This window comes from Narcine bancroftii, chromosome 5, assembly GCF_036971445.1.
Source record: "Narcine bancroftii isolate sNarBan1 chromosome 5, sNarBan1.hap1, whole genome shotgun sequence".
In the NCBI taxonomy this organism is placed as follows: domain Eukaryota; kingdom Metazoa; phylum Chordata; class Chondrichthyes; order Torpediniformes; family Narcinidae; genus Narcine; species Narcine bancroftii.
The window spans coordinates 184,439,495-184,459,905 of NC_091473.1; the positions used below are offsets into that span (position 1 = coordinate 184,439,495).

Below are 20,411 nucleotides of genomic sequence, written 5' to 3' on the forward strand. Positions count from 1 at the left end.
GCTCTTTACTGGGACTGATTTGTTCACTTACAGTGCCCTCTATAATGTTTGGGACAGACACATTTTTCCTTTATTTGCCCCTGTGCTCCAAAGTTTTAAATATGTAATCAATTCACATGTAATTAAAGTGCACATTCCAGATTTTATTCAAGGTTATTTACTTACATTTTGATTTGGCCATGCAGAAATTACAGCATTTTTTTATACATAGTCCCCTCATTTCAGGGCACCCTAATCTTTGGGACATTGGCTTCACAGATATTTGTGAGTACTCAGGTATGTTTAATTGCTTCATTGGTGCAGGTGTAAGAGCCAAGCTTCCTTCTAAGCTTTTGATCAGCTTTGGAGTCTGTAGTTGCCATTTTTCAGCATGAGGACCAGAGTTGTCCCAATGAAAGTCAAAGAAGCCATTACAGGTAAGGGCAGGTTTTAGATATCATATATTTTGTTTCTCTTGTCATAAACAGTGGGAATGAAAGCCAAGGCAGGGGGATGCTCCTCTTGCAGAATGTGGGTCGTCAGGGAAGCCAGGGGGATCCCTGATGACTTCTTCTGCGAGAAGTGCATCCAGCTGCAGCTCCAGACAAGCTGAGTTAAATAATTGGAGCTGGAGTTGGGTGAACTCCAGATCATTCAGGAGGCAGAGGGGGTGAGAGACAGGAGTTACAGGGGCACAGTCACACCTAGGGGGCAGGAGGAGGGTATATGGGTAACAGTCAGGAGAGGGAAAGAGAACAGGCAGGCAGTGCAGGGCACCCTTATGGCTGTTCCCCTCAATATAAAGTATACCATTTTGGATACTTTTGGGGGGGTGGGGGTGGAAATGACCTACCAGGGATAAGCCATGGCGATCAGGTCTCTGGCACGGAGTCTGGTGCTGTGACTAAGAAGTGAAGGGAAGAGAAGAGGTGAGATGTAGTGATAGGGGATTCCATAGTCAAGTGGGGCAGTTAAGAGGTTCGGTGGAAGAGATCGAATAATCCAGATGATATGTAGCCTCCCTGGTGCCAGGGTCCGAGATATCTATCTCCGATCAGGAGGGACGGTGAGCAGCCAGATGTCATGGTCCATATAGGGATCAATGACATGGGAAGGAAAGTTGAGGAGGTCCTGCAAGGAGAGATCAGGGATTTAGGCACTAGGTTGAAGGACAGGACCTCGAGGGTTGTGATGTCAGGATTGTTACCAAGCCACGTGCAAGTGAAGCTAGAAATAGGAGGATAATGCAGCTTAACACATGGCTAAAGACATGGTGTAGGAGGGAGGGCTTCAGGTTTCTGGATCATTGGGCTCTCTCCCAGGGAAGGTGAGGCTTATTCCAACAGGATCTTTTGCATCTGAACTGGAAGGAGACTAATATCCTTGCGGGAAGGTTTGCTGGTGCTGCTCTGGTGGGTTAAACTAGATTTGCAGGGGGATGGGAACCAGAGTGTATAGCAGATAGAGGAATGGAGGAGGGAACGGATGATGTGAAAACTACATGCACCGTTAGAAGTCAACGTGGTTGTACGTGGTGGAAATTTTCTAAACTGCATCTATTTCAGTGCAAGGAGTATTGTAGGAAAGCATACGAGCTTAGAGAGTGGATTGGCACATGGAATTATGATATTGTGGCCATTAGTGTAACTTTGTTGCAGGAGGGACAGGACTGGCAGCTCAGCATTCTGGGCTTCTGTTGCTTTAGATGCAATAGAATAGGGGGAGGGGGGCAAGGAGTGGCATTGCTTGTCAGGGAAAATATCACAGTTATGCTCAGGCAAGACAGACCAGAGGGCTCACCTACTGAGGCTATATGTGTGGAACTGAAGAAAGAGAAAGGTATGACCACACTCATGGGGTTATATTATAATCGCCCATTAGTCAACGAGAATTAGAGGAGAAAATCTATTGAGAGACAGCACAGCTGCAAGAAACAAGGTTTTAATAGTAGGGGATTTTAATTTTCCACATATTGACTGGGACTCCCATAATGTAAAATGGCTGGATGGCTTGGAGTCTGTCAAATATGTTCAGGAAAGTTTTCTAAATCAATATATAGAGGTACAAACTAGAGAGAATGCAATAATGGATCAACTATCAGGGAACGAGACAGGACAGGTGACAGAAGAATGTGAAAGAGAAAATTTTAGGTCCAGTGATCATAATACCATTATTTTTAAGTTAATTATGTGAAGGACAGGTCTGGGCCTTGGGTTCAGATTCTAAATTGGAGAAAGGTTAATTCTGAGAAAATGAGAAAGGATCTTGAATGTGTGGATTAGGACAAGTTGATTTCAGGCAAGGATATGTTTGGTAAGTGGAGGACCTTCAAAGGTGAAATTTTGAGTACAGAGATTGTATGTTTCTGTCAGGGTCAAAGGAAAGGTTCTCAGGCATAGGGAACCTTGGTTTTTGAGGGATATTGGGGATCTGGTTCGGAAGAAGAGAGAGGTGAAAAGATAGGCAACATGGAACAAATGAGATACTTGAGGAGTATAAAAAATACAAGAAAAATCTCAAGAAAGAAATCAGGAAGCCTAAAAGAAAACATGAGGTTGCTTTGGCAGACAATGTGAAGGAAAATCCTAAGGGTTTCTACAAGTATATGAAGTATATTGGTCCTCTTGAAATTCAGAGTGGTCGGCTTTATATGGAGTCAAAAGAGTTGGGGGAGATCTTACATTTTTTTTTCATCAGTATTCACTCAGTAAACAGGCATAGAATTGTGGGAAGTAAGGAAAACACGCAGTGAGGTCATGGAACCTATACATATTAAAGAGGAGGATGTGCTTGCTGTCTTAAAGCAAATAAGGGTGGATAAATCCCCAGGGCCTGACAAGGTATTCCCTTGACCTTGAGGGAGGCTAGTATAGAAACTGCAGGGCCTCTCTCAGAAATATTTAAAATCTTCTTAGCCACGTGTGTGGTGCTGGAGGATTGGAGAGTAGCTCACGTTGTTCTGTTGTTTACAAAAAGGCTCAGAAATTAACCCTGGAAATTATAGGCTGGTAAGCCTGACATCAGTAGTAGGTAAATTATTGGATGGTTTTCAAAGAGATCAGATAGAGAATTATTTGGATAGCCAGAGTCTGATTAGGGATAGTCAACATGGTTTTATGTGTGGTAGGTCAGATTTAACCAATCTTTTAGAGTTTTTCAAGGAGGTTACCAAAAAAGGTTGTGGATGTTGGACTTCAGTAAAGACTGACAAGGCCCCACATGGGAGTTAGTCAGGAAAGTTCAAACGCTCGGTATTCTTGAAGTAGCGAACTGGATTCAGCAGTGGCTGTTGTCATCTATATCATTGATCTGGATGACAATGTGGTCAATTGGATCACTAAGATTGGAGGTGTTGTGGGCAGTGATGAAGGTTTTCAAATCTTGCAGAGGGATCTGGACCAGCTGGGAAAATGGGCCAGAAAATAGCAGATGAAATTTAATGCAGACAAGTGTGAAGTGTTGCATTTTGGAAGGACAAACCAAGAAAGGACGTACACAATTAATGGTCAGGAATTTAGGAGTGCAGTAGAACAGAGGGATCTGGGAATACAGACACAGAATTCCCTGAAAGTGGCGTCACAGGTGGATAGTGTTGCAAAGAGAGCTTTTGGTATATTGGCCTTCATAATTCAAAGTTTTGAGAACAGGAGTTGGAATGTTATGGTAAAGTTGTACAAGACATTGGTGAGGCCAAATTTGGAAAATAGTGTGCATTTCTGGTCACCTAATTACAAGAAATATATCAATAAGAAAGAAGTGCAGAGAAGATTTACTAGGATATTGCCCAGACTTCAAGGACTGAGTACAGGCAAAAGTTAAACCGGGTAGGATTTTATTCCCTGGAGTATAGAAGACTGAGGGGGGGAAGATTTGATTGAGATATTTAAAACTTTGAGGAGGATAGACAGAGTAAATATAGATAGGCTTTTCCCACTGAGTGTCAATGAGATACAAACCAGAGGACAGGGGTTAAAAGTGAAAGGAGAAAGGTTTAGGAGAACATATTTATACAGGGAGTTGTGGGAGTGTGGAATGGGCTGACTGCTGAGGTGGTGAAGAATTTGGACAGGTACGTGGATAGGAGAGATATTGGAGGGCTATGGACTGGGTGCAGGTCAGACAGACTAGGCAAAAAAATAGTTCAGCAAAGACTAGAAGGACTGAAGGGCCCTGTTTCTGAGCTGTAGTGTCCTATGGTTCGATGCTTCTATGAGGCTGAAAAACAAGATTAAACAGTAAGAGTCATCACTCAAACCTTAGAATTACCAAAATCAATAGTTTGGACATAATAAAGAAGAAAGAGCGTACTGGTGAGCTTAGTAATCACAAAGGCACAGGTAAGCCAAGGAAGACCTCCACAGCTGATGACAAAAGAGTTCTAATCATAATGAAGAAAAATCCCCAAACATATGTCTGACAGATCAGGAGGCAGGTGTGGATTTGTCAATGACTACTTTCTGGAAAAGACTTTTTGAAAAAGGGCAGCACAGTTACAGCACCAGCGATCAGGACAGGGACTCGAATCCCACGATGTCTGAAAGGAGTTTGTATGTTCTACCAGCGTCTTCATGCGTTACCTCTGGGAGCTCCAGTTTCCTCCCACATTTGAAACATATCGAGGGTTGTAAGTAATTAGGCAGCACGGGCTTGTGGGCTGGAATGGCCTGTTACCATTTTGTATGTCTAAATTTAAAAAAATAAATAAATTAGAAAATAAATATAGAGGCTACACTGGGATTGATTTGTTCACTGACGCCTCTGGTTTTTGTTGAGACTGATGTGTTAACTTAGACTATTAGTGCATAAGATGTAGAAACAGAAGCAGGCCATTGAGCCCATTGAGTTATCTCCGCCATTCCATCATGAGCTGATTCATTCTCCCATTCAGCCCCAATCTACTGCCTTTTCCCCATGACCTTTGATTCCCCAGAATTTTCAGATACCAATCAATTTCTGCATATATAGATGCAATAACTTGGCCTCCACAGCTGCCTAAGGTAGCATATTCCAGAGGTTCATCACTCTCTGGCTAAAGAAATTCCTCCTCATCTCTGTTTTAAATAGGTGCCATTCAATCCTGAAGATATGCCCTCTTATCCCAGACTCTCCTACCATGGGAGACAACTGAGCTACATCTGCCCTGTCCTGGCCTTTCAATGTTCAAAATCCTTCCATGAAGTTCCCACCCATTCTTCTGAACATCATATGCTCATCCCTTCTTTCCAGAAATCATTCTTGAGAACCTTCTCTGAACCATCTGCCATGTCTGCACCTCTTAAGGAGCCCAAAACTGTACTTCAAGTGAGGTCTCACCACATTTCCAGATGTCATGTCAGTAGTTAGTGTCATCACAAAACAATGATGTTGCACTACACAGAAGAGCTGGAAACCCTCATGAAATAGTGTGAGAATAACAACTTGACAAAGAGGAGTCACGTGATGGAGTCGTGGCTGGTCGGGTTAAACCAGCCCTCTCCAGAAAAAAAGTTTGGAAAAGACAAGGCTCAATGAATACAAAACTCAAGAAATAGAAGATAAAGTTACAGAGAAGAACAAGAAGATCTCACCTAAGAAAGAGAAAGTAAGAACAACGGGGAAAAAAGAAGAAAAATCACCGAAGAAGAAAGAAGAAGGCCTTACCTGCACGAAGGAGCAGGGAGCTGCGGTGGTGAAGAGCAGCCGATCTCCGAGGTTATTGAGTGCCCTGCGAAGTTGCGACCTCCTGACCGGTGGACTCCAAAAATGGCTCTCGGAGCCAAACAAAAGTGTGCAACTGCGCATGCGCAAGGAGTTGTGCAGTGTGCAATCAAAGGAAAAAGTGAACACTGGCGGGAGCAGTGCTCAGCTGAGGAGCGGGTAGTTACAACACGAGCAGCGGAGGGATGCCCGGCATCAGGGCGCTCAGCTGGAGGAGAAAAACAACGGAGAGGAAAGGAGCGAGGAGCCGGATGAGGGAGAATGACAGCGGGGTGACCGACAACAAGAGACCAGACAGACAGACAGCCCACGAAAGAAAGATCAAAAGCAAGAGGCCCAGCAAGAGGAGGCCCGACAAAGACATAGAAGTAATTCATCAGGAAAAATAGAAGAGACACAGATACAAAGAAGAAAAGAAGAAGACACAAGCACAGGTACAGATACAGAAGAAGAGGAAGAAGAAGACCAAGATCTTCACAGGGAAATAGAAGGTAAAACAGACAGACAGAATATAGATAAAAGAATGGTTATCATTAGAATTTAGTGCGATTAAAAGAAAAATGAAAAGAGCAGAAGACAAAATGCAAAGTTTAGAACTGGTCATGACAGAAATAGGGAAAAGAGTAGAAAACGTGGAGGAGCGGGAAATGGCTGTAGAATTGGAAGTAAATGATTTAAGAGAAAAATTGGAAGAAAATGACAAAAAAAATTAAAGAGACTCAAGAGTTGTTATCTCAGAAAATTGATATTTTGGAAAACTATAGCAGGCAAAACAACATAAAAATAGTGGGCCTGAAGGAGGATGAAGAAGGCGCAGACATGAAGGGATTTATAAAAGGATGGATCCCAAATATTTTGGGACTGACAGAATTACATGCAGAAATGGAAATAGAAAGGGTACACATAGCACTAGTGCCGAAACTGCAGACACATCAAAAACCAAGATTCATCTTAGTAAAATTTTTAAGATATATGACAAGAGAAAATATACTGGAGCAGGCAAGGAACAAAGTTAGAGAAGATAATAAGCCATTGGAATATAAGGGACAAAAAATATTTTTTTACCCAGACATAAGTTTTGAACTTTTAAAGAAAAGGAAGGAATTTAATTCAGCGAGAACAATTTTATGGAAAAAAGGTAAGACATCCAGCTGTACTTAAAATATTTATACCTGGGGAGCAAAACAGACTGTTCTTGGATCCGGAGGAAGCACAAGAATTCGCAGAGTGTTTGCAGGACAGAAGAAGAGAAGAGATGTAACAAGAAAGAAGACCAGTGATAAAGTATATATAAAGATGTAAAAATAATGTATATGTAAAGAACTAAAGATGGAAAAGAGAGGGGAAGGGGGGAAAAAAGAGAGAGCTTTGTTATATGTATAAAAAAAGTGTTTTCTGGGGGGGCTGTAGGGGGGGAGAATAACCATCACTGCGAAATCAGTTAACGCTTGTGAGCAAGATCGCAAACCAAATGGAAAGGGGAGTTGCCCAGCAAGGGATAAGGGGCAACTCAGAGAGGGGTGGTGGTGCATTTGGGGTTAATATTTTATTGGATGTGGGAATTGTTGGAGTATTTTATGTTTTAAATGTGTTGTCATACATTGAGTTTAAAAAGGGAAAACTAAAAGATAAAAAAGGGAAAAAGGGGGATGGAGGTGGCGAGGAGGCGGAAAAGAGGTGTAAACAAGATATAAGAGGTGTAAACAAGAACTACATGACCATAAACATTAATGGAATACATAACCAAATTAAAAGGAAGAGGCTACTAAATGTTCTGAAAAAAATAAAAAAATAGATATAGCATTTGTGCAGGAAACATATCTAACTGAAGTGGAACATAACAAACTAAAGAGAGACTGGGTAGGGCACGTAGCGGCAGCATCATATAATTCAAAAGCTAGAGGTGTAGCTATATTAGTTAACAAAAATGTATCAATTAAGATAGAGGAAGAAATAATAGATCCAGCAGGGAAGAATGTAATGATAAAGTGTCAGATATACTCAGAATTTTGGAATTTGCTCAATATATATGCACCTAATGAAGAGGATCAAAAGTTTATGCAGGATATTTTTTTGAAGATTGCAGACACACAAGGGAATATATTGATAGGAGGGGATTTTAACTTTAATTTGGATCCATTGTTGGATAAAACTGGACAAAAGACAAGCAAAAAGAATAAAGTAGCCAAATTTATGGTTAAATCAATGCAGGAAATGAAATTTATGGATATTTGGAGGAGACAGCATCCAAAAGAGAAGGAATATTCTTATTACTCGAGTAGGCATAAAACATACTCAAGGATTGATATGTTTTTGGTGTCGGCCCATATTCAAGGAAGAGTTAGGAAAACTGAGTATAAAGGTAGACTACTTTCAGATCATTCACCCCTGTTATTAGCAATTGAACTGGAGGACATCCCACCAACAACATATAGATGGAGGTTAAACTCCATGCTACTTAAAAGGCAGGAAGAACGCCAAATTAAAACATATTTTGAAATAAACACAGAAACTGGTGAAAGATAAATTTATATTATGGGACGTAATGAAAGCTTACATTAGAGGACAGATAATAAGTTATGTAACTAAGATCTAAAAGGATTACAATCGGGGAATAGAGCAGCTGGAAAGGAAGATAGTATGTATAGAAAAGGAACTAGTGAAAAGGGACGATATAAAGAAAAAGAGAGAATTGACGGATAAAAAAATAAAATACGAAACATTACAAACGTACAAGGTGGAGAAGAACATAATGAAAACAAAGCCAAAGTATTACGAATTGGGAGAAAAAACACATAAAATATTGGCCTGGCATCTTAAAACAGAACAAACAAAAATAACTGTATTGGCGTCAAGGAAAAAGGACAAACAAATCACATATAACCCAACAGAGATTAATGAAAACTTTAAAGCATTTTATACCAAACTGAGAATGAGGGGAAAGATGATAAAATGGAAGAGTTTTTAGCTGAAATTGAACAGCTGAAATTGCAAGAAGAGGAACAAAACAAACTGATAAAACCATTTGAAATAGAGGAAGTACAGGATATATTAAAAAAGCTGCCGAACAATAAAACACCAGGAGAGGATGGATTTCCAATAGAATTTTATAAAACATTTAAAGAGTTATTAATTCCTCCTCTCCTGGAAGTAATGAATGAGATAGAAGAAACACAAAACTTGCCAGACTCATGTAAGTCAGCAATAATTACAGTAATACCAAAGAAGGGGAAGGATCTATTAACACCAGCATCATATAGACCAATATCTCTACTTAACTCAGATTATAAGATAATAGCAAAATTATTAGCAAACAGATTGGCCGACTGTGTACCAAAAATAGTAAAACAAGATCAAGTGGATTTATTAAGAAAAGATGAACAGTGGATAATGTCTGTAAATTTATTAATCTAATTCATGCAGCTCAAGGAAATAAGAAACCAACGGTGGTTGTTGCCTTAGACGCAGAAAAACCCTTTGACAGGGTAGAGTGGTATTAAGGTATTTAAGGTATTACAGAAGTTCAATCTGCTAGGAAAATATATTAATTGGATGAAAGCATTATATAATGGACCATTGGCAAAGGTAGTAGTAAATGGATATGTATCGAACCAATTCAAATTAAGTAGATCAACTAGGCAGGGATGTCCATTATCCCCCTCATTGTTCGCCTTAGCAATAGAACCATTGGCAGAGCTGATAAGAATAGAAAACAAAATAAAAGGGATAAAAATAAAGGAGAAGGAATATAAAATCAGTTTATTTGCAGATGACATCATAGTATACCTAACAGAACCAGAGATATCAATAAAAGAATTACATAAGAAATTGAAGGAATATGGAGAAATATCGGGATACAAGATCAAAGCAAATAAAAGTGGTGATGCCGATGAGTAACGCGGAATATACAGGATTTAAAAAAGAATCACCATTTAAATGGCAAACACAAGCAATCCGATACCTAGGAATAAGGTTAGATAATAACTTAAGCCACTTGTACAAACTAAATTATCAGCCACTAATAAAGAAAGTGCAGGAAGACTTAGAACATTGGAAAGAACTTCCACTAATGTTGATAGGGAGGGTGAACTGCATTAAAATGAATGTGTTTGCAAGGATACAATACTTATTTCAAATATTACCAATTCCCTTAACAGAGAAATTCTTTGATGAACTGAAGAGAATAATAAGGAAATTCTTGTGGAAAGGGGGGAAACTGAGGGTAGCATTAGATAAATGGTCAGAGACGTATAACCAGGGTGGTTTGCAGTTACCAAACTTCAGAAATTATTATAGAGCTGCACAATTAAGGCACTTATCAGATTTTTTCCAGATGAAAGAAAAACCAGACTGGAGTAAGATAGAACTAGATAAAATAGGGGAGAAGGTACCTTCGTGGGATGAAAAGCTGGTGCAATACAAAAGCTCACCAGTATTGCATCATTTACTCAATATATGGAAGAAGATCAATGTAGAAAGGAAAAAAAAATGAATTACCAAATACCAAAATTGTTATTGATGCAAAATCCAATCATCCCTTTTACAATAGATAACCTTTCCTTTAGATAATGGGAGAGAAAAGGAATCAAAAGAATAGAAAATTGTTTTTTGGGAAATAATTTATTAACATTTAAACAGTTGGACAAATGTGGAATAACTCACGGTACAGTGTTTGCATATCATCAACTGAAAGCTTATTTAAAGGATAAATTGGGAAACAGATTGAGATTACCAAAAGGAAGCAGCTTTGAATATGTGATTACAGATACAATGATAATTAAAAGATTTATAACAAATATATACATTAAGCTGCAAGGTAAGGAAGATGAGGAAATAAACTATAAACCTAAACAAAAGTGGGAAAAGGATTTAAACAAAGATAAAAAATGAAGCATGGGAAAAGTTATGTTCTGGAACTATGAAGAATACAATAAAACACGAGGTTACGCATGATACAGTATAATTGGTTACACAGGTTATATATCACTCCTCAAAAATTAAAAGAATGGGATCTAACATTACCAGATAGATGTTTTCACTATAAGAAGGAAATGGGAACAACAATACATGCAATTTGGGCATGTACGAAAATGAATACGTTTTGGGAAGAACTAAATCAGATATTAAATAAAATCACAAAAAATTACATATCAAAAAATCCAGAGATGTTTCTTTTAAGTAACATAAAAAATAAAGAATTAGGCCTCAAATGGAATAAAGCGCAAAAAAAATTTATTATGATAGCCTTAGCATGAGCAAAAAAATGTATAATGTCAACTTGGAAAATGGAAGAGAGCCTGAGAGTACAGCAGTGGTACATAGAAATGAATAAATGTATTCCATTGGAAAAAATAACATATAATTTAAAAAATAAAGTCACATTGTTCGAACAAATTCGGGAACCATATATGGAACATAACAGAGAGAGCTTGCCTCGGACCTCCACCCCCTAAAATGATAAGAAGACAAAACTATTTGATTTAGTGCATAAAAGTAGATGACACATTTTTCTAATTTGTTTTTTCTTTGTGTGAAAACATTGTTTTATGTTTTTATTGTATATGTTGAATATTTATTGGTTTTGGAGGGGGGTGGGAAGGGGGGAGGGACGGAAGGGGGAAAATAGGGGGAAAATACTATTGTGTATATTTAATGAGAAACGTTTGTACATATTTTGGTTGTTATGGTTCACAGTGTGAAAAATAAAAAAAAATTAAAAAAAAGAATAACAACCTGACAAGAGAAAGGACTTCAGAAGGACCAGGGTCATCCACCCTCCACTACATATCCATAACCTGGGAGTGGAGAGAGTTGAGAGCACCAAGTTCCTCAGAGGCCATTTAGGTAGTGACCTATCCTGGGCACCCAACATCTCCTCATTTATCAGGAAGGCACTACAGTGATTGCACTTCCTGAGAAGGCTAAGGTGGGTAAACCACCACACTGTCAACTTTGTACAGGAGCTCTATGGAGAGCATCTTCGCTGGCTGAATCACACTGTGGTACAGTTGCTGCAGAGCATTGGATCAGAGATCAATCCACATGACGATAAGAATGGCACAGAGGATCATTGGAATCTCCCTTCCCCCAACATTGACATGATCTACTGGAATCCTTGTCGGAAGAGGGCTCGCAAAATCATTGAGGACCCCTTTCACCCCACACGCTACATCTTCCAGCTGCATCTGCCAGGAAAGAGATACAGGATTATCAGAACCAGAGCTACCAGGATGAAGAACAACTTCTTCCTAAGGGCAGTGAGACTCCTGAACAATTGATGAATTACTCACACTAGCCATTTGAGGCTCTACAATTCATTTAATAATATTTTTCAATTTTTTCAATTTTTATATATGTGTTTGTGTGGGTAGACATATATACACACACATTTACGTATATAACCACACGCACACACACAGCATATTGATCATTTATCTCCATGACTGTCTATATGTTTGAATATTTTTGCATTGAGGATCAGAGAACATTGTTTCACCAGGTTGTACTTATACAATCGGACGATGATAAACTTGAACCAGTACCCTGTAAAGCCTCATCATTACATCCCTGCTCTTATATCCAGTGCCTCTACCTATGAATATCAACATTTCACTCATCATCTTCTCCACCAACTCAACTTGGAGATTAACCTTTAAGGTATCCTGTATGATGACCTCTGAATTTTGAATTTTCTGTCCATCCTTCCACCAAACTGCATGACCGTACATTTTCCAACATTGCATTTCATTTTCCGCTTCTTTGCCCATTCTTTTAATCTATCCACATCTCTCTGCTGCCTCTCAGTTTCTTCCTTACTACGTGCCCCTCCACCTACCTTTGTATTGTTATGGACCCCAAAACCCAGCAGCAATAGAAATTCACTGAAACAAATTGTTACGAAAACAAAAGTTACTTTTAATTATCTTTAAACATGAAAACAGGATCAAACATTAACATAATACCATTAACTTCACTTAATCTAACTTAACCCTCTTCTAATTCTAAGCGCAAGTGTTTGTAATGTGTGTATAAGTTCAGAAAAGTTCTGTGATTCACAGTCCATTCTCACTTCTTACTCCTCCAAATTCACTGGTATCAGGCAATTCTTATACTGTGCACAGTTATGAATCTTCACCAGGCTTTGGTGCTTGAAAGATAAATGGTTACCAGTCAGGAAGGTTCTTGTCAGTTTTCAGAGAGATATTTGTTGCTCGTTGGACACAAACTGATTCCTTCCGATCAGCCACTTCAGTGTCTTGCCAAAGAAACTTGCACCATCATGGTTTTCCAGGTGATAACTTTCTTTCAGGTCATCACAGAGTTCCTTTTCGTTTCCCTTATTTCAAGTGAAACATTATACGGCCAGCCATCTCCTCTTGTTTGGACCACAAAGTCTTTGACCAGGCTATACTAAGAACTCATAACCCGTCTTCAAAATGGGGTTTTTCCACAAGCTTGCCAGCTTGTCCTGTTCCAGTCCCAGCTGTGGCTGCTGAACTGTCGATCTGAATTCTCTCTCAGAGAAAACCACCTGACCTTCTTAGAACAGCCAACTGCAATCTAATAGACTGCGGCACCAGACCTAATCTTCTAGTCCGTTCATCTGTTGCTTTCCAAAACAGTAATCCATTACTCCACAGCATGTCCAATTAACACTTACTTGTGAAGTCCTTGTAGGCATTCTTCAAAGCTTATGCAAAGGCACTCGGAGCCTGGACTGTCTGGCGTGATCCAAGCTCTTGCACTTTAAATGAGCTCTTGAAGTGTTTTTGTTTCTGTGTATGACCTAACTAAAAAACTTGCCACAATTTATCTCCTTTAAAACATATACAATATAAAATACAACATAATCTGTCACAGTATCATCTGCAACTTGGCCACAAAGGCATTTATTCCTCAATCCAAATCATTCATATACAACATAAAATGAAATGGCCTCCAACACCAGCTCCGATGGAACAGCACTGGTAACCGGTAGCCAACCAGAATAGGATCCCTTTATTTCTACTCTTTGTTTCCTGCCAATCAGCCAATGCTCGACAAATGCAAGTATATTTATTGGGATTCCAAGGGCTTTCATCTTGTTAAGCAACCTCATGTGCGGCACCTCGTCAAGGCCTTTTGAAAATCCAAATATTCAACAACCACTGCATCTCCTTGGACCAGCCTACTTGTGGCTTATTCCAAAAATGCAGTTGGTTTGTCAGGCAAGAATACCATGCTGGCTTTGGCCGATGTTGTCATTGCACCGAAAGCCACTCCGTAACCTCATCTTTGAAAATCACCTCCTACATCTTCCCAACCATCGATGTTAGGCTGGCAGGTCTATAATTTTCTTTCTGCTGCCTCCCTCCCCTTTTAGATAGCGGAGTGACCATTGTAATTTTTTCAGTCTTCCGGAACCATGCCAGGATCTGTTGATTCGTGGAAGATCATTACTAATGCCCTTCACAATCCCTATTCTGGGAGACTTAACTACCCTGAGATCTTTCAGTTTCCCAAGCACATTCTCTGTGGTGTTTATGACTGCACTCACCTCTCTTCCCTGACACACTTGAAAATCAAGTATGCTGCCAATGTCTTTCACAGTGATAACTGATGCAAAATATTCCTGAATTTCCTCTGATATCTCTTACACCACTGGTCTTTGCTCCAGTCTGATTTGTTGAGTATTACACGTCTGGTCTGTGCAGGGATTTGATTTGACTTGTGTTTGCTGTGACTGATTTGTTCACTCATGCAGATGACACAAAGATTGGAGGTGTAGTGGACAGCGAGGGAGCCTTCAATGCTTGCAAGGGATCTGGACCAGCAGGAAAAATGGGCTACAAAATGGCAGATGGAATTTAATGCAGACAAATGTGAGGTGTTGCATTTTGGAAGGACAAACCAAGGTAGGACATGCATTGAAAATGGCGGGGAACTGAGGAGAGTAATAGAACAGAGGGATCTGGGAATACAGATACCTAATTCCCTGAAAGTGGATCACAGCTAGATAGGGTCATGAGGAGAGTTTTGGCACATTGACCTTCATGAATTAAGGTATAGAAGTAGGAATTTTATTATGAAGTTGTATTAGACATTGTTTAGACCAAATTTGGAGCATTGTGTGCAGTTTTAGAAACCTAAGAACAATATCAATAAAATTGAAAGAGTCAGAGATGACTTAATAGGATGTTGCTGGGACTTGGGGAACTGAATTACAGGGAAAAGTTAAACAAGTTAAGACTTTATTCTCTGGATCATAGAAGAATGAGGGGAGATTTGATGATAGTATACAAAATGATGATAGGTATAGATAGAGTAAATGCAAATAGGCTTTTTCGACTAAGAATAGGCGAAATGCAGACCAAAGGACATGGGTTCAGGGTGAAAGGGAACACTAGGGGGAACTTCTTCACACACAGAGTAGTGGGAGTGTGGAACGAGCTGCCAGCTGCATTGATAAATGCAAGCTTAGTTTTGGCATTTAATAAAAATTTGGATAGGTATATGGAATTGAGAGGGAAATGGAGGGATATGGTCTGGAGGCAGTTTGGTGGGAGTATGCAGAATAATAGTTTAGCACATATAAGAAGGGTCGAAGGGCCTGTTTAATATAGACAGAACATTCCAGCAGAGTACTGGCCCTTTGGCCCATGATGTGGTGCCAACCTTCATGAATATATTCATCAGTCTAAACCTTCCCTACCTCACACCCATAACCCTTTTATTTTTCTTGCATCCATGTGCCTGTCGAAGAGTCTTTTAAATGTCCCTATTGTGCCACCCTCCATCACCACCCCTGGCAATGCATTCCAGGCACCCATCACTCTTTTTGTGAAAAACATGCCCCTGTTATCTCGCCTGAACTTTAAACCCCTCACATTATGCAGTTGTCCTCTGGTGTTTGCTCCTGTCACCCTGGGAAAATTGTGCTGGCTGTCCACCCTTTGTATAATCATGTCCAGCTCTATTAAGTTACCTCTTGACTCCAAGGAGAAAAGCCCCAGTTCTGTTAACCTTGCCTCATGAAACATGTTCTCCAATCCAGGCAATATCCTGGTAAAATCACCTCTGCCCCCTCTCCATATTTTCAACTTCCTTCATGTAATGTGGCGGGCAGAACTGAACACAATATTCCAAGTGTGGTCAAGGCAAGAGTTTCATAGAGCTGCAAAATTATCTCATGACTCTTGAACTCAATCTCCAGACTAATGAAGGCCAGCGGACCATAAGCTTTCTTAACCACCCTGTCAACCTGCATGGCGACCTTGGTTCCATGGTTCTACTCCTTTGGACTTGCTGAGAAGTATTTGTTCACTGACACCTCTGGTCTATGCTAGAACTGATTTGCTCACTGATATCTCTGGTCTGACACCAAAAACCAAGGCCAGACATGGAAGTTTGATCTTGAGACGCTCCTTTCAGGTTGGGAGACGTGATGACAGTAAGATCAGCGAGGGATGAAGTGTCCCATGCAATCATGGTAAAGCATGGGTACTCACAGAGAATCCACAGACAGCAACACCAGGCGATTGTGGCATGGTATTCAAACCATGACTGACTCGAAGGCAACCTTGCAGGACTGCAACAGTGATACCCTCCCCTTCCGACAGGTTGAAGAGAAAATCAAAGTGACGTCAAAGAAAGCCTCATGACGAACAGGCACCTTGCATTGCAGTGGCTGAGATGAGGAGGATCCTATCCAGGGTGAATCCACATAGGACCAGGCAATATACCGACTCAAGTGCTGAAGAACTGTACAGCCCAGCTGGCAGAGGTCATAATGGGTATCTACAAAGTTTTGCTGCAGCAGTCCACTGTCCCTGTAGGATTCAAGGCAGCCAAGAGAGCGACAGTAACCAGACTAAATAACTACCACCCAGTGGCACTGACCTCTACCATCATTAAGTGCTTTGAGTGGTTGGTGACAGAAAATGCCAAAGCACCCCATCCTGCAACACTGAACCCCTTTCATTTTGTCATCCATCCAACCCTTGACCATCCATTCTGTCCTGACCCACCTGGAGAATGATGCCTCATTCGCCAGACTTCAGTTTGGCCTTCAAGATTCAAGAACCAGGATTTTTTTTACAGTCATGTATTAAAACAGAATATGTAACATGACATGACATGAATTTTCCTTTCGTCTGCCATAAGTCAGACAAAATATCGCCATTGTATTGCCCAGCACCCCAGATCAACCTGATCCTACTTCAGAGGCTGGTGGATAAACTATCCTTAATGGGACTCTGTCACTGAATTCTGGACTCCTTGTCGGAAAGACTGTCACAGTCAATCCGGGTTGGCAGGCCATCACCCTGAGCACAGGCACACCTCAGGGCTGTGTGGTCTGTCCGCGGCTTTTCACGCTGCTGACTCATGACGGCACTGCCAGATTCAGTTCTAACAGAATCATCAGGTTTGCAGATGATACAACTGTAGATGGTCTCATCTGCAGCTATTATGAGTCCCATTACAGAGAGGATGTTGAGCAACTCGAAAATTGGTGTGAGAACAACAACCTGGACAAACAAAGGAGATGATTGTGAACCTCAAGAGGTCGAAGGTGGACCGTTCTCCACTACCCCAATATCTCCATCATGGAGAGAGTGGAGAGCTCACAGTTGCTTGGCGTGCATACAGAGATGACCTTTCCTGGACTCCCAATACCTCCTAATTAGTCAGGAAGGCACAGCAGCCCCCACACTTCCTCAGGAGGCTGAGAAGGGCAAGGCCACCAGCCCCTATCTTGACAACCTTTTACATGAACACAATTGAGAGTGTCCTATCTGGCTGCATCATTGTGTGTGACAGTCAAGTTACGTTTATTGTCATCCGATTGTACAGTTTGGCGGGCAGCAACCTCCTTTGAAGAAGACCGCAGAGCCCACCTCACTGACAAAAGACAAAGGAGGAAAAACTGAACACCCAACCCCAACCCACCAACTTTCCCTTGCAACCGCTGCAACTGTGTCTGCCTATCCCGCATCGGACTTGTCAGCCACAAACGAGCCTGCAGCTGACGTGGACATTACCCCTCCATAAATCTTCGTCCGCGAAGCCAAGCCAAAGAGTACAAGTACAACCCGATGAAACGGCCTTCTCTGGTCCTTGGTGCAAAACACAACCAAACCAAAGCTACCAGGCTGGAGAATAGCTTCTTCCCACAGGCTGTGTGATTGATGAACAGTATTCAGTAACTGAAAATCGTCCCAAATAATTAGCTAAATTTATCTGATCATTATGTACTATGTATTATGTGTTTTTATGTGTGCACCATGGTCCAGAGAGACACTTTTTGGTTGGGTTTTATATGTACAGTCAGATGATAATAAACTTGAACTTGACACCTCTGGTCTTTGCTGGGACTGATGTGTTCACTGACTCCTTTGGTCTTTGCTGTGTTCTCATGAGGTGATCCATGCCTGAACACAGTTGTGTGGCGATTCCTGCTGGAAGCTTGAATGCGATTTCTGTCCCGTCTAATTTGGAAGAGCAGTGAGTGCCTGTGGTCTGTGTCTGCCAATTGTTGCTGACTCTGAGGTATACCCACGGGCTTGTGTTGATGATTCCCTGTGTGGCTCGGCTGATGAATCTGTGTGACATCGCCGCAGGAAACAAGAGTTGGTGACTCAGTCTCACTGTGTATCTCTCACAATCCAGGGACACCCCCTCAGCCTTTGCTGGGAACTAAAAATAAAGAAACTATTTTCCTTCCTCTTTCTGAATTATCAAACCCAGAAAATGTAAGTTACTCTTGGGGGCAGACAGAAGAGAGGTGGCCAGTGTCCTAGGACTTGCAGTCTGCAGCCTGCTGCTCTCTGCACATCTCTCATTTTCTCAGACCTGGACCTGGGTGTTAAGCAGCCATGGATCCTTCTGGATCCGTGAACTGGTCTGGCTGGGGCTTAAAGCCAAGGCCCCAATACTAGCAGATCCAGCTGGAACCAAGGTGTCTGGCACATCACTGGTTCATAGAAAGAAGGCCTAGTTTCAACTCAATCTGACTGTAGCTCAGGTGTCCAGTCGCCCTGGGGCTTAGTCAAACTGTAGCTGGTCGACGGGGACTGAAGTTGGTCAGTGGGACTATACCCGGTTGATGAGAGCTGTAGCTGGTTCATGAGGACTGTAGCTGGTCAGCGGGGAGTGTAGCTGGTTGACAGGGACTGTAGCTGATCAATGGAGTTTAGCCGTCAGATCACATAGTGATGCCTCTGTGATTGTGTAACAATGAGGGTGTCAGCACTGAGAGCACAAAGTCCCCCATCACTGTGGTCACAACCTCTTCTCACAGCTGTCTTCAGACCGAACATCCAGAAACCTGAAGACCAGCATCTCTCGGTTCATGAACAGTTTCTTTCCAACAGCTCTCATGATCTTGAACTTCCCTCTGGTACACTGCTCATGGATGGTACAGTTAGCCTAGTGGTTAGCACCACACTTTTACAGCACCAGCGACCAGGGTTCGAATCCTACACTGTTTGTATGTTCTTCCCATGTCTGTGTGGGAGCCAGTTCCCTCCTACCATTCAAAACGTACCAGGGGTGCAGTTCAATTGGTTGTAATTGGGCGGCACGAGCTCATGGGCTGAAAGAGCCTGTCACTGTGCTGTAATTTTTCAATTTAAAAAGTTAATTTAGAAGTGCTGCACCATTCTTTTCACTTTTCCTTGCATTCAAATCACTGTGAATATTTATTATTGATCTTTTATTTTTATTATATGGCTGCAGCAAGTGTGAATTCCAGTGTGCATATACATTATACAATGTGTTTGACAATACACATTGCAGGGCGGCACGGTTAATGTGGTGGTTAGCACAGCGCTATTACAGCTCCAGTGATCCAGGTTCTGTCTGCAAGGAAAAACATATAGGGATTGTAGGTTAATTGGGAGTATTTTGGTGGCATGGGCTCATGGGCTGGAAGGGTTTATTGCCATGCTCTATGTCTAGATTTAAAGCTCATTTTGCTGGTAGTCAGCAGAAAAATGTGCTGGAGGAACTCAGCAGGCTATGCAACGTCCATGGGATGTAAAAGGCAGCTGACATTTCGGGCCTGAGCCCTTTGGATATAAAAAAAAACAGGTTGACACTGGAATAAAAATGGTGGGAGAGTGGTGGGAAGAAGGGGAAGGGGAAGGAATGCAGGCCCACCGGTAAGAGGGTGACACAGGTAGGAGGGTAGAAGAGATAAAAGCTGGCAAGTGATGGGGAAGGTGTAGGCCTCGTGAGGAAAGGAAAGGGATGGGGAGCTGGAAGGTCAGGAAAGGGAGAGACCTGGGGAAACATAAAAAATAGGAGCAGGAGTTGGCCACTCTGCCCATCGAGCCTGCTCTGCCATTCAATGTGATCATGGCTGATCTGATGATAGGCTCATCTCCATCAACCTGCCTTTTCCCCATATCCCTTAATTCCCCAACGTTTTAAAAATCTATCCAATCTTGTCTTAAGTATACTTACTGAGGTTGTCTCCACTGCTTCAGTGGACACAGATTCACCAGCCTCTGGGAAAAGCAGTTCCTCTTCATCTCTGTCCTAAATATACTCCCCTGAATCTAGGCTATGTCTCCTAGTTCTGGTCTCCCCACCAATGTAAACAACTTATCTTCGTCTATCTTATCTATGCCTTTCATAATTTTATGTTTCTATAATATCCTCTCTCATTCTTCTAAATTCCAGCGGGTACAGTCCCAGATGATTCAGTCTCTCCTCATAGGATAACCCTCTCACCTCTGGAATCAACCTGGTGA

The 20,411-nt window shown here is 41.4% G+C and overlaps 1 protein-coding gene across 5 annotated transcripts in view; it reads left to right on the forward strand.

Moving 5' to 3' along the window:
- The window catches only part of LOC138764336 (POU domain, class 2, transcription factor 2-like), an 85,116-nt gene that overhangs the window by 21,080 nt on the left and 43,625 nt on the right, over positions 1-20,411 (forward strand). For 3 of the 5 annotated variants that reach the window (XM_069940106.1, XM_069940110.1, XM_069940111.1), the window contains exons 2-3: positions 304-416; positions 14,420-14,570. The exons of 1 other annotated variant lie outside the window; for it this stretch is intronic. In XM_069940106.1, coding sequence (XP_069796207.1) covers positions 14,465-14,570 — 106 coding nt within the window. In that variant the 5' untranslated portion in view covers positions 304-416; positions 14,420-14,464. The remainder of the gene's footprint in view (positions 1-303; positions 417-14,419; positions 14,571-20,411) is intronic. One more of the 5 variants, XM_069940107.1, reaches the window with a different exon arrangement.